Raw genomic sequence first — 14,003 nt, forward strand, 5'->3', positions numbered from 1 at the left:
CACACTAAAAGCCAACACTTCTCCCCAGAGTTTGTTATGATGACTACCCCTGGCCTATCACCAAAAAAAAAAAAAAAAAAAATAAATAAATAAATGAAAGAAATAGAAATCGAAAAAACACACACAAAAAAAAAACACCAAAGCAAACAAAACAAATAATGACAATCAGTGACTTTAATGGATTTTTTACATCAAGAATAAGCAGTTCGACGCTACCTGACATTAGCGAGCTTTAGATCTGCGACACAAATGCTAGGATGACACAATTTGACAAAAACAACAAGTATTCCGCACATTCACGAGACAGCTATTCACATTGTCCAACCCGGGAAGAGACGTGGTCTTCGCATTCCCATTGCAAATCTAAAGCTCACTTACACCTGCACTCAACATCAAGCAATTTGCACTTGGTAGCCTTTTTTTTTTTTTTTTTTTCCAGCACGCATTGCCATATACCTGGGTGATGCTGATGGCACTGTTCCTGGTGCTGGGGCCAGAGTCCGGCGAGTGGTGCGTCTTGTGGTGCTTCCTCTCCGACTTGCCCTCCCCCTTCACGGCATCATGGTACGATAGGTGTGTCTTTTGGAGGGCGGGCACCGAACACTGCTCCAGCAGCTGAGTGACCTGAAATGGAGAAGAATTTCAAACATTTCACAAGGAGGTCATGATGACATATAAGCCCAAGAGTATTTCCCTTTGCCCAACAGCTTCCTGAAAAAATTCAACGTCACAAATGAAAAACATAGAAATAGAATCACATCACGACATCACACCATTAGATGTTTGAAATGGTAGTCAAATTCTGAGGCAATGAGCTTTGTCATTAAACTTTTCTAATGTAGTGTGAACATTCCAACAAATTCAATGAAGTGTGAATGTAGTGTGAACTCTAATGTAGTGTGAACATTCCAACAAATTTAATGTAGTGTGAATGTAGTGTGAACTCTAATGTAGTGTGAACATTCCAACAAATTTATTAATGTAGTGTGAATATAGTGTGAACGCTAATGTAGCGTGAATCATTTCAACAAACTCACTTTCAATAACTCATCAGTGTTTGAAATTAATCCACTGAAGGGCGATTAGCTATAAAGAACAAGGCATATATACCAGGCTGCTCTACATGTTGTTTGATATCTAAACACAGACCTGTTAGAATTTGCAGAAAAAACAAAACAAATAAATAGATAAATAAATAAAACTGAGCAAATCTGGTGGCCCTCTTTCTTCCCATTTCTGGGAAAGTTTTTTGAAAGAACGTGAGAGACAAAGTACAAGTGTATGTTAAATTTAGACTAAAAAGCCTCAAGGTAAAGAAAAATATGAAGTTTCCATTAAAAAAAAAAAGTGTTTAAAAATTAATCTTAAACATCATCAAGCTTTCTGTGATGTTAGGTCACTTACACTGCACACACACACATACACTTATTATAACTAAATACAGAATTTATAGACCATCAAGAAAACATTATAAATAAATAGATAAACCGACAAATGAATTTGGAAAACAGCAATATTGAATTCACAGTAAATGATACATTTTCCAATATGAGCCATACATTTTGGCTATCAGTAACAAATGCAATAAGCCCCCTCAATGATTTTTCAAGTATCATCATAAAATTGTATAAAACACAAAGATAACCTGAATTCACAACATGACAAGCAAGTATAATCAGTTGATGTCACTGTAGTTTCAAGTTATTTGGTGTGTAGTAGCACAGAGTTAAATACCGTTTATTTTTAATAGTACACTATACATGAGAACAAGCATTAGTCGAGGAACATAGCCCTGAACGTCAAGTTTGTATTAGCATGAGGCATTATGTGAATATAAATGATGGGTGAAGAACACAAAAATAAAACTGAATGAAATGAACTGAAAAATGGTGACTGGCACTTACACACTGGTCATATTTACCATACAACATTTCCCCCCCCCCCCCTCTATCTTTGATGTTATGATAATCATAATCAGCATATCATCATGGCTACTTAAGTTTTAGTTATCACTCTTATGCACCAATTATTACTATCAGTGTCATTGTTACTGTTATTATCATAATCATTATTATCATTATTATTTTTTATTATAATAATTATTTTTATCATTACTCCTGCTCCTACTACTACTATTACTACTACTACTACTACTATTACTACTTCCACCATCACTACTACTACTACTGCTACTGCTTCTACTACTACAACATACTATTATCATTATTCATTATCATTACCATCATTATCATTATTGTCATCATCATCATTGCCATAAATTGTTATCACTTTTACCATGTGGCTACTATTACTAATATTACTTCTTATAGCTAACAGTCTTAAAAGTCTACAGTAACAACACATATATTTGTCAAAAAAAGTCTGTGACAGACAATACTTTACGAACAGGATGATCAATTTGTTGAAGAAAGAGAACACCAAACTCAAAGAAAGAAAAAAACAATGCATTTTCTCTGCAAATAATGAACAACTATAAAAACCAACAAACGAAATGAAAACTCCAGGAACAAAATTATAGTGATCGTGCTGTGTGAGCAATTACTGCAACGTGTACAATATGTGTGTATAACAGCAAAATGAAGTGTCAAACAAAAATTAATGTTGTCTACAACATTAATGGTTAGTGTCACACGGCACATGGAAAAGAGATGTGATATTCATTATCTTGTCCATTTCTCTTACCCTAACCCCTCTCCCTTTCTCAATGTGTACACACACCCACACACACACAAAGAGGAAAAAAAAAAGGGAACTTCACAAACACAGGAAAACAAAACCTAACAGTAGGCCACGTAATGTGCAATATCACATGAAAATCAAAGAAACTTCATGAACTCCCTGGTGTGCACCCTTTGCTAAAAGGTGATAAGTTAAAAGTGATCAAACATGGGCTTTAAAATTAGTAGTGATAGCAGTTTAGTGTCAATGCACACACACACACACGCATGCATGTACACACACACACACACACACACACACGCTTTACCATACCACCACAAACATAAAAAGCAACACTGTGACATCAAAGCTTGTGCATATATCTACGGTTACTGGGATTGAAAGTTAGTAAGCAACAATAGCCGCGGTCACACTGGCGAAAGATCGCGAAGTTTAAGATAGCACAGTCTTCTTTGGCCATCTGTCCACACTGATATTCAAACTTCTCGATCTTTAAGTTCTTAAGTGTGGATCACTGATGCATTTGCCCAACAAAAGAAGAAAGAGCATGCTGTCTGACAGCTAATGATTGTGACATACAGTGTAATAATACACACAGGTGCACCCCAATGAGGCACAGCCCACAAGAAAACCAATGATTGACGCCGCAAACAGGTGGTCGACTGGTCACATGACAAACTTCACAAAGTTTCAGGTACTAGCGTTCACACTGCAAAAAGATGAAGAAGATTGGCAGGGATCAGGGAAATTTCTCCAGTTTGAGTGGAAAGTTTCGCGAGAAGTTTTGCGGGAAGTTTGCAATCACACTACAAAACGAGTTCTTAAAGATTGCCATTGTAAACTTGCGATCTTTTGCCAGTGTGACTGTGGCTTCTGACTAGGTTAGAAATCTCCTTGAAATCAGTGGTTGCCATTTGTAGGGTACTGAGATTTCTTCAAGGGCTTCATCAGAGACTCCAACCCAAAACATCTTCTGATCTGGAGATTCTCCCGCCCGAAACCCCTAGCAAACGGGAGACTCCAAGTTGATGTGTGCGAAGCGCGAGGTTCCTGTTCTCTGATGCTTTCTAAGGCTTATTTTTCCAACACACAATACCAATAAGTAAGAAATCTTTTCCATCGGGAGACACAGAGCCAGGGCGGGAGAAATCAAATCTCAATCGGGAGAACGGGAGATTTTCCAAAAATGGGCTTTCGGCGGGAGATCTCCCGTCGAAAACGGGAGAGTTGGAGTCTCTGCTTCATCCTGAGTGATTTTACTCACCCTAAACAAAGAGTTGCTACCATTTTGTGACAAAAAGTGTCACAACATATCACCGTACTACAATTCTATGCACTACTATATGCCTCCATACACGTAATATTGCAATTACCACGATGGCCTGCGCACAGTATGAACAAAAACACTAATCTACACGTTTGTATATAAATATATATCAAACTATCGAACACACACAGGCATACACAGTATATTGATATATAGATATATTTAAAAGCAGGTATAGTTGTAAGCCATGCAAAACAAAACCATAAAGTAAAACAAAGCAACTGTAGAAAAAAAAAATCCAGTAAAACAGAATACCTACCTCTGTGCAGAAGACGGTAATCTTTTTGGTTTCATAAATGAATTAAAAAAATAACATAATGCAATTTAAACTTTTGTTGTGCAGGCAGCACACAAAGAGATACCATGGTACAAGTCACTTCAACGATTTCATACCATGTGAGTTACTACAGCTTACACATTGGTACTAAGACCAAGTTCTAGTTTACTATAAAAATAGAAAGCCCTTGTAAATTAAAGGTTTATCATATAATGTAGCAGACATTGTGTGTTTCTCATCCAAAATACCACATACATTTCTACCAAATCATTCACATCAGCTAAAGGCCTCATTAGAGCTAAGCACATAGAACAACAGCAAGGGGCCAATTTGGGGCACCACAGCCCCTTGTTATCACTGCGATCAAATTGAGCCAACACTGCCAATGTCACGAACAACCTTAACCTACTTTCTCAGATTGTTCTAGATGCAATATGACTCGTTTATACTACATGTACGTAGATCTGGAAAAGAAATGTCTTGGAATTTTACTCCCTTCGGGGGCTTTTTGGCCCCCGACACTGGGCACCACATTCACACAACTTTGTATCCCCTATCCTTCAAAATGATTTCTGCCACGTTTGGTAAACCTCTATCAGGGCATTTTCAAGATGAAAATGTAAAATTTTACCAAAGGGCCCCTAAACATGTAACCCATTTTTGAGATGCTCAATCAGAGCATCACTGCCAATATTATTTACAACTTTATATTCTTCACTTTTACGAGTATCTCAAGGCAATAAGAACAGATTGTATCACTTCTTGGTATGGAGTATGACAAATGAAGTGTATTTGAAATGTAAATATTCTGGGGCCTTTTGGGTCCTGCCCCTGGGCCCCTATGGCGACCATCTGAAAAAGTAAAGCAAGTTTGAACCCTCTACCCTTACAAATAATACCCACCAAGTTTGGTCAAGATCCAATGGAATGTTTTAACAAAGTCAAAATATATAAACTACTAGTATAGGAATGATGCAAAAAAAAACAACAGACAAAAAGCGATCCCACTACTAGAGTAGCTCACTTCAACCCTTGGCTGAAACTAAAGACACTGCCCTTCTTTCATTTAGAAATGGAGTCCCTTCATTCAATACAGATAAAACGTGTCAAAATAGTTAGTAATGACTCACTAATATGCAGGGGATACATCAACCTCTTGCATGGACCAAAATATTACATTTTTGTCCCAACAAAAGGCCAGGAATGGTATGGTTAGAAAGACAATGTAAAGATGATTACAGACTTTATACACACGATTACACTACATGTACATGAGGGAATAGACAGGGATGTTGGTGAGGTAATAACTTCATCGTCAGTTGTGGTCATTTTCCTTTTTTTTTCTTTCAGATATTGTATTAAGGATAAATAAAGTTATGTATGATCATCCCTTACCAAAGAGTCAAGTTTTTTGCTTGTTGTTGGCAACTGTTCTTGTATGGAACTTGTATGGAAATTGATATATAACACACGTAACTATATTACAGATATATGTGTGACGAATAATGTTCAAACTGTACAAAATAACCATACTGTGCAGTACCATACGTATATGTACAAAATATTATAATGTTTGACGATACTGCTGAAAATTGAAGGAACTGGAAAGCAATGCGATATGGAGAATAAATAAATCAAATCAAAACTTACTGGGAAATTATTCCGTGTGAGAGATCTGACTAAAGAATGGGGAAATACGAAGAGAGTGTGTGTGTGTTGGGGGGGGGGGGATGAGGGGTGTGGTGAGACGGGCGTCAGTGAGCACTGGAATGTTACCTGGTCATTGAGGGCCTGTGTCTTGAGCCGCATGGAGTTGATGTCCTTGTGCTTGGCCGCCAGGCTCAGGTTCTTGCAGCACCAGTCCACCTTAGTCCCCATCTCGGTCACCTTGGTCAGGACTTCGGCTGCCTGGGAGGACAGGCAGTGGTTGTTGCCCACGCTGCAGAGGGGCAAAAAAGATGGACAGGTCATGTTCCTTGTGTCATTCTCAACCTTTCCTGCAAGTTTCATCCACTTTTTGAGTTATTTTGCACACGGACAAACAAATAAACAAACGGTAACAAAAACATAACCTCCTCCCTTGGCGGAGGTAACTAGATCAAGTTTCCCTGCTTATAAGAGTAACAGAGTTGGCAACTACTACACTCAATCATGTGGGAAGCTTCGCAAAACCATTCACTTGAAGTTATGACTCTCTTGCTCTCTCTCTTCAAATTCTTTCCTTTCCAATTAAATATGATCGACTCCCTGTCCGACTCACAGCCTGCTCTGCTCATCTGCATACTGCTGGAACAGTCTCCGGAGCCCGCCGTGCTTGAACTTCATGGTGTGTGCTGACGGTGCCCCAAACGTGATGACATCATAAACTATGCCTGCAAAGAGGACACAACATTGATTTCCATTAATTTTGGAGGTTTATGTTTATATTTCATAAACCTAGCAAAACTACATAAAGAAAAAGATAATGGGATATAACAGATCCATCCTTATTCCTTTTACAGATTCATATTATGTGGATGATGGTAAAGAAAAAAAAAACACCACTTGTACATGGTGTGATGAACACAAGTACTCAGTGGGCTGCAAATTATCAGAGGTGGTGTGTCTCCTACCGCAAACATTCAGAGAATGCTCAAGTAAGAAGCATCAGGTTCCTGTGGAATATTTCTCCTCATCTCCCATCCATGCATTGCATTCCGAGAGTCAGACATTATGTTTAATCAGAGCTCATTTGTGAATTCAGTGAATGCATAAAGACTGCTGAAATGCTCAGCGAAAGTCCACAATATTCAATTTTTACGAAAAGTGATGCATTCCCTCGACCTGAGACATGTCTAGGTTATAATACTACTCTCAATGCTTTATAGAGGAGTTGGGTCAAGCATTTTTCTGATGTCCTACACTGATGCTTTTTGGTCAAATCTCTCTATATTTTCTTCATATCACTGTCCTCCTATGACATTACAAACTGTTGTAGCATTCCCACCTGAGGAGGATGGCACATAACCTGAACTTCACAACTCATAGAAACTCTGAATGGATTGTTCGATTTACCTCACACTTTCACTGATGTTTTTCCTGAGTTTTCTGCATTTAGTGAACTCATACAAGAGCTGGGGGTAAATTCCCCTTTGCTGTAGCTAAATCAGTCGATCTCCTGGACTAACCTTTCAAACCCTGTTCTTCAACCCGTAACCTCTGGAGATGAAGGTTGGTAGGAACAAACTCAAGCCGCTTGTCCCCTCTCTCCGTGCTCTTCTTAAACAGCCTCAGTTCTGTATGATGAGACATATCAAAGAAGATGAGGAAAGAAGATTCTGTGAACAGCAATCTAAACGGAGTGTTGGTATCTAAGCTAAGCGATGAAATCTGAACTACAAAAAACTTGTGAAATTGCTCAATGGTACAGACCTGACAATTTTTCGCGTTCCCCTTATAATACTGCCATGAACGATAGGGTGTGTTTTATTCATGGTTGATTTAATACCGGTATCTCACATTTTAGGGGGAAAAATGTGTACTGGAGCTTTGTGATGCACAAATGTAATATATTAAATCATAGGATTTCAACATACACATGTACTTTCGGCAAACTGCCATGTAAGATTGTATCATGGCAATTGTGCTGTAGACAATGATGTGATGTAAAGCACTGTGAAACAACTAAATAGTTTGTAAGAGCGCTATGCAAATGAAATCATTGGATAGAGGCCTTTTAACTAGGAAAGTAAATGTATGTGGAGCTTGAAACTCAAAAGCTGCGAGTCAGAATAGGTTGGATGTAGATGTACAAGAAAAATCCTTACAGCACCTGTTTCTCCCACCACCCTACCCAAAAATCCAGACAGGCCAGCGTGAACAAACCACGTAAATCTTGCGGTTTACGGCTCCAGCTGACGTCATAATTTCCTCCGCAACAATACCACGCACACATAAATCCCCATCACGCAGCACAGCGGTGCACAATGTCACCATGGCGATGGAGGACAACGTCACCAATTGATCGTTTCCCCTCTCCGAGCTAATGACGTTGGACAGATGGGACAACAGTCAGACCGGGCCATCTGTCCCGAATATCACATCCAATCAACTCATGGGGGCCACTGTTGTTAAATTGCTCCACGGGAATACATAGTGACCACGACAATGGGCGAGTTTGTTCTCCCTTCCCATCCCCCTTCCAACCTCCCAACACCCCCCCCCCCCCCCCGAAAAAAAAAGAGAAAAAATTGACCATGTAGGTCATGCTGCTCACACCAATCATAATTTACCATCACTGCAACTACCACTGCTACAATTGTACAATTTTTCAACAGACTGCAATGAAAGAGATAATATCTTCAAGTGCTCCATTCGCCCATTCTCAAATGAAGAAATCAAATCCGCTTGCGATACTCTTCCGGAAATATTAAGGGCTATCTCTATCACACGATTATGTGACCAAGTTTTGAATAGATAGCGAATGAGCTTGTCTATTCTGTAGTTAGAACAGCTGCCTATGAGACCTTGGCAGTAATTTGAGGACTCCACAGATCCCCGACATCTTCCCAAAGTCTGTATAAATCAAATGTTGCAACTACATATACATGTAGTTGCGGCTACCTGCATACATACAATTTGATCACAATATGCCATGCTTGCACTAAGTTTTCACATCATTCTAGCAGGTCGATATACTTTTTGAGAGAAAAAAACAAACAAAAAACATATGGATGTTAAAAGAAGTAAATGTGTACAACTGCAGGTATCTCACACCCTACACCACATCAGTTCATGACCTGAAAAGGTTTTTGACAACGTGGTGCTGAGACTGGAATGGGGATTTTCTTTTTTTCTTCTTCTTTTCCTTCTTTTTTTTCTTTTTTCTTTTTTTTTTTTTGGGGGGGGGGGGGGGGGGGGGGGGGACTTTGTACCACTTCCCACTGGCACGATCCCACACACCTCAAAAACATGTTCCAATTTACTCATTTCCTCCCGCATCATTCAACGTCATACGGCCAGCCATGCCGGTTGCCGTGGCAACTCCTGGCCGCATGGAAAAAGGAAGAAGCTCTCTTCGACCTTTTTCCCTCCCCTCCCCTCCCCATCCCTTCCATCCCCTCCCCCACCTGATTAAAAAAAAAAAAAAAATCTTTATGACTTGCATAGGAGAGAGACATGCCACAGTAGAGTACTGGATTCCAGCGGAAGGGTACGGTGGTGGAAGCAGAGAGTTCCTGTAATGGGAAATTGGACACCTGCACTCGCTGTGGCGAGGAGGGGGCCCACACACCATGGAAAGAAACTCAGTTTTATTCTGAGAACACACTGAACTCCGCACGCAAGGATGGGGGTGTTTTAAGGGAAGACGAGAGAATTTTAACCAGGTCCATGCTCTTTACAGACAAGGCTTGTAGTACAAAAGATAAAAACGGGGAAAACAGAAAAAAAATCACAAAATGAAGAACATTTTTAAAAATCAAACACTAAGAAACTCTGTCCAAGACATATGAAACCGAGAGTTAATGCTTTCCTTACATGTGTTTGTCCACAGGATGCACTGAAAAGGTGTGGTACTTTTAGATTCTCTCTCCTTCTTTACCTTTCTCTACATTTTCCTCTTGCATTTCAGATTTTTTTGGGGGTAACATGTATACTCCAGTCATTGCACTGCTGACTAGGACTGGACTCTTCATGTACTGTCGCAAGGACACCGATTGCAATCCTCTAGAAATTGGCACATCTATCTTTAAATACAAAACAGTGACTGAACAAGCATCGAAAGGAGAAACCCTTCCTCTCTTCGTCAAACCGTACCATTCTTCTGTATCTTCTTCAGCTGTTCCAGTGATTGTGTGTACTGTTCAATCATGTTGACGTGCTCTGCCATCACGTCCAGCCCGATCTTCTCCCATTCCTCCGACGGCTATGCGAAACCACGGAAATGGGGGGAAAAGAGGGGAAGGAAATGAGAAGTGGCATTAAAATGACATGAAAGGCATAATTTATCATTTGCAGATGAAACAAAAACCCAGCATCAAAATAGTTCTGAAATGCGAGTTTAATAGGGATGGAAACAACCAATGTAAAAATTTGAACCAGTATAATCAATGTTAGGTATTGTTAAATATACAAAATGTGAACAATAGTTATAATAAAAATGCTTCCAGACTAAACCGTCTACAGTTATGTTTTAACGAATAGAATAGTGATATCTCCTTGTATTCAAATTTTATACGGTAGGATGTTTAGTGATACAACTGATGACCGACACATATGCATCAAAAGTGACATCTTGAACATCTTTTAAATCACTGATAGACACATAATCTGTTTTGAAGTACCAGACTGTGTGAAAGGGTGAGATAGACTTGTATGATGACGAAAATAGTGAACGAAATTTCACGTATGTCGAATTGAAATGATATGATAACACTATTTAGGATGAGAGGAAATGAGATGATACAAAAAAAGAAATCACAGACCTAGGCTTAGAGTTAATGAAGAGGGAAAGATGGAAGGACAAACAAACAGATATTTGGATGAAAAGAAAAATGAGACAGGGTCACATACGTACAAGAATTATCATAAGGGGTAACCTATTAAAACAGAATGAGACTCAGCAAATCAAAATATACCAATACTCCAGTACTCATACTTCAGACAAATGATTCATTTTCCAAACACTCATCATGAACCAGACTGAGCTTTGACTGTGTCACAGCTTTAACCTATTGGAAGTAACCATCATGCTCACCGTGAACTCACATAGCAGTATCAATGAAATCAAAATCAAAATTAAAATCAGACCAAACTGAAAAGCTTCTAACATAACCCTGCCCCCTCAAGAACACCCCCCCCCCCAAAAAAAAAAAAAAAAGTGAAGAAAAGGGCCCAAGAAATGGGGTGACTGAAAGACAGGTGAAGCCAGGCCACTAGATGAAGACAGATAGTCTCATCAATGCATGACACTTGTTAGAATACACAATGAACAACAAACAAGGGTCATATCAAGATGAGATGCACCTGCCATGATCTACGTAAATACACAGCTGTTCCCCTCGTATCTACTACATGAATCATGATCGATATACCCGGCTTTAATACCTGCACACATTTTTTTTCCCACTTAAAACAAATGAGTAACCACACACTGTGGCTAGTGGTGAGTCATTTAGCTGTGCTTGAAATGAACACACATGAATCACATTCCTTGTGGGTAGTACTAGCAGTATGACTGTGTTCTAGAACTGCAACATGGAATCTCTTGATAACTACATTGTATCTTCATCTCCCTCCCTCCCTCTGCTTCTCTCTATTTCTCGTCATCTCTTGGTTAGCTACATGAACAAATTTTATCATCGTGGAGAGGGACTACATTTCTGTGTGTTTCCTACATCAGGATGTCATGGAAAGTAGATCTTAATATAATATGGACTGGCCTTGAGGGGGATACAACATTTATTGCCTGAACTAGAATTGTATTGCCCGAGTTGAAGACGAGGGCAATACAATTCTAGTGAGGGCAATCAATGTCATATCCCCCGAAAGTAGGCAGTCCATATAATTACTATCACCCATTTCAGGCGTCTTGAGCAGTAACATAAATTTTGCAATGTAGGCATTTTACAACTCCACAGTAACAAATTTCCACTCGGCGCCAGCTCAAGCTCTACCCCACTGCGCTGTATCCATAACTTGCATGCAAACATGTACAGCTCAGGTATGCGGTGAACATAACAGCCAGCTCACACAGTCGCAGCAATACCATCCGCTATTTTTACAAGTTTTATAATGTATGAGAATTCGCCCTCTGTCGCAAAATTCAGGCATACAGCGCACATAACAGCTAGCGCACACAGTCACAGCAGTGCTCCTGACAACAGCAAAAAAAGGAAAAAGGCTTGCTCAAACCAGCCATCTCCTGTGATCTGACGTACTGACTGTAAACAGTGTAATACAAAGGGTAAAGAATTTCTAGGGGGGAAAACACAATATGCCAACTCACCGTAGCAAACATGGATAACTCCTGTAATTTCCTCTTCTCTTCTGCCAAGTACAATTCTCTGTAAGAAATCAAGAGACCCTTGACTGTTATCACAACTAGCAGTGCCACATGCTCATCACAGAATCAACATCCATACCAACATTGCTTTCTGATACACAATATATTCCAATTTACCACCACAAAGCCCATCCCTCATTGTTCCTCCTCCTTCATTCTCACCCTTCTCAACTAATCTACCCCCCCCCTTTCTCTTACCAATTTTCATTCCTCATCAACCCTGATCTTCCCTGTCAGTCCCAACTTCACAAGCCAAATTCCTCCCATGAAAATGAAAGGTGCACTCACCTCAGACCACTGCCAATCCACAAACCCATTCCCCCCGTTTTCCCCCTTCCTTCCTTCCCACCATTCCTGACTATCAAAATTAACCCCATTTCTCCTACCAATCTCCATTCCTCATCATCCCCAGTATGCTTCACCCTATCAGTCCTAACTTCACCAGGCCAAATTCCTCCCATGAAAAAATAAAGTGTGCACTCTTCCAAACTACTGCCAATCCAAAACGCTATACAAATCCTGCACCTCAGTGTCATTCCCTTCCTTGAATTTCTCCTCATCTTCCTTCTTCATCACTTGCCCCTCAGCCTCTTTCATTCCCCCATGCCTTCATCCCCTTATCTTCCTCTTGTCTCCCACCATTCCTCTCATCCCCCCCCCCCAATTTCCTCCCTCATCCTCAAATAATGGGGGTTTCTGTACTACCCTGGGGCATCAACTCTGCATGCCATTTTGTTCAATTTTTCATTTTTTGTTAAGCACTGTACCCAGGGTTATTGTACCTCGGGGTATGACGATACCCCGGGGTACTGTGTGGTGCATCAAATGATGAGCTCCTCGGCATCTTCTGTGGAATGTAGAAGCAGAGTTTGCACTCTGCCCCTCATCATTCCCCACCTCCCCTTCTCACCCCCCTCCCATCCTCTCATCCCTCCCCCAGCCCGCCTCCTCTCCCTCATCCTCAAAATGATGAGTTCCAGACTCACAGCATCTTATTCTTCTGTAGAATGTAGAAGCAGAGTTTGCTCTCCACCCCTCTTCATTCCCCACCTCCCCCTCTCATCCCCCATCCATCCTCTCATCCCTCCCCCAGCCCACCTCCCCTCTCTCATCCTCAAAATGATGAGCTCCAGACTTACAGCATCTTCTGTGGAATGTAGAAGCACAGATTGCTCTCCGCCCCCTTCATTCCCAACCCCCTCTCATCCCCCATCCATCCTCTCATCCCTCCCCAGCTCCCCCCCCCCCCCCCCCCTCATCCTCAAAATGATGAGCTCCAGACTCACAGCATCTTCTGTGGAATGTAGAAGCAGAGTTTGCTCTCTGCCATCACCTCCTCCACCTGGACGGTCTTGCCGTCCGGGTTGAGGTAGCGGTACTTCTTGTTGCACACGCAGCCAAAGAGGCCCTTGGAGATGATGGAGTCTCGGCTGATGGAATGGGAGTTGCCGGACCGCGGTCCCTGGAGTGAGGACGCTGAGGGGGTCAACTGTGGGGGAGCAAGGCAAAAGCAAAGAGGAAGCACAAAGGTTAAAGCCAAAACACAGTTCTCAGAAGGGCTCAAAATTCATCTCCCACAATTAGGAATTTGCTTGCAATATATCAAAAGGTTTACCAAGCAACTTGTCTGGCTGACGTGATTTGCCAGGATGATG

At 40.7% G+C, this 14,003-nt stretch overlaps 1 protein-coding gene across 1 annotated transcript in view; it reads right to left on the reverse strand.

Annotated features, from left to right (window-relative positions):
- LOC140235347 (inositol polyphosphate-4-phosphatase type I A-like) overlaps window positions 1–14,003 on the reverse strand; it is a 51,807-nt gene that overhangs the window by 8,696 nt on the left and 29,108 nt on the right. Inside the window, exons 7-14 of the mRNA XM_072315374.1 lie at window positions 13,635–13,837; window positions 12,292–12,349; window positions 10,101–10,209; window positions 7,472–7,579; window positions 6,565–6,676; window positions 6,081–6,243; window positions 4,287–4,307; window positions 457–624 (exon numbers count right to left, since the gene is read on the reverse strand). Coding sequence (XP_072171475.1) covers window positions 457–624; window positions 4,287–4,307; window positions 6,081–6,243; window positions 6,565–6,676; window positions 7,472–7,579; window positions 10,101–10,209; window positions 12,292–12,349; window positions 13,635–13,837 — 942 coding nt within the window. The remainder of the gene's footprint in view (window positions 1–456; window positions 625–4,286; window positions 4,308–6,080; window positions 6,244–6,564; window positions 6,677–7,471; window positions 7,580–10,100; window positions 10,210–12,291; window positions 12,350–13,634; window positions 13,838–14,003) is intronic.

Source organism: Diadema setosum, chromosome 11, assembly GCF_964275005.1.
Source record: "Diadema setosum chromosome 11, eeDiaSeto1, whole genome shotgun sequence".
Classification (NCBI taxonomy): Eukaryota; Metazoa; Echinodermata; class Echinoidea; order Diadematoida; family Diadematidae; genus Diadema; species Diadema setosum.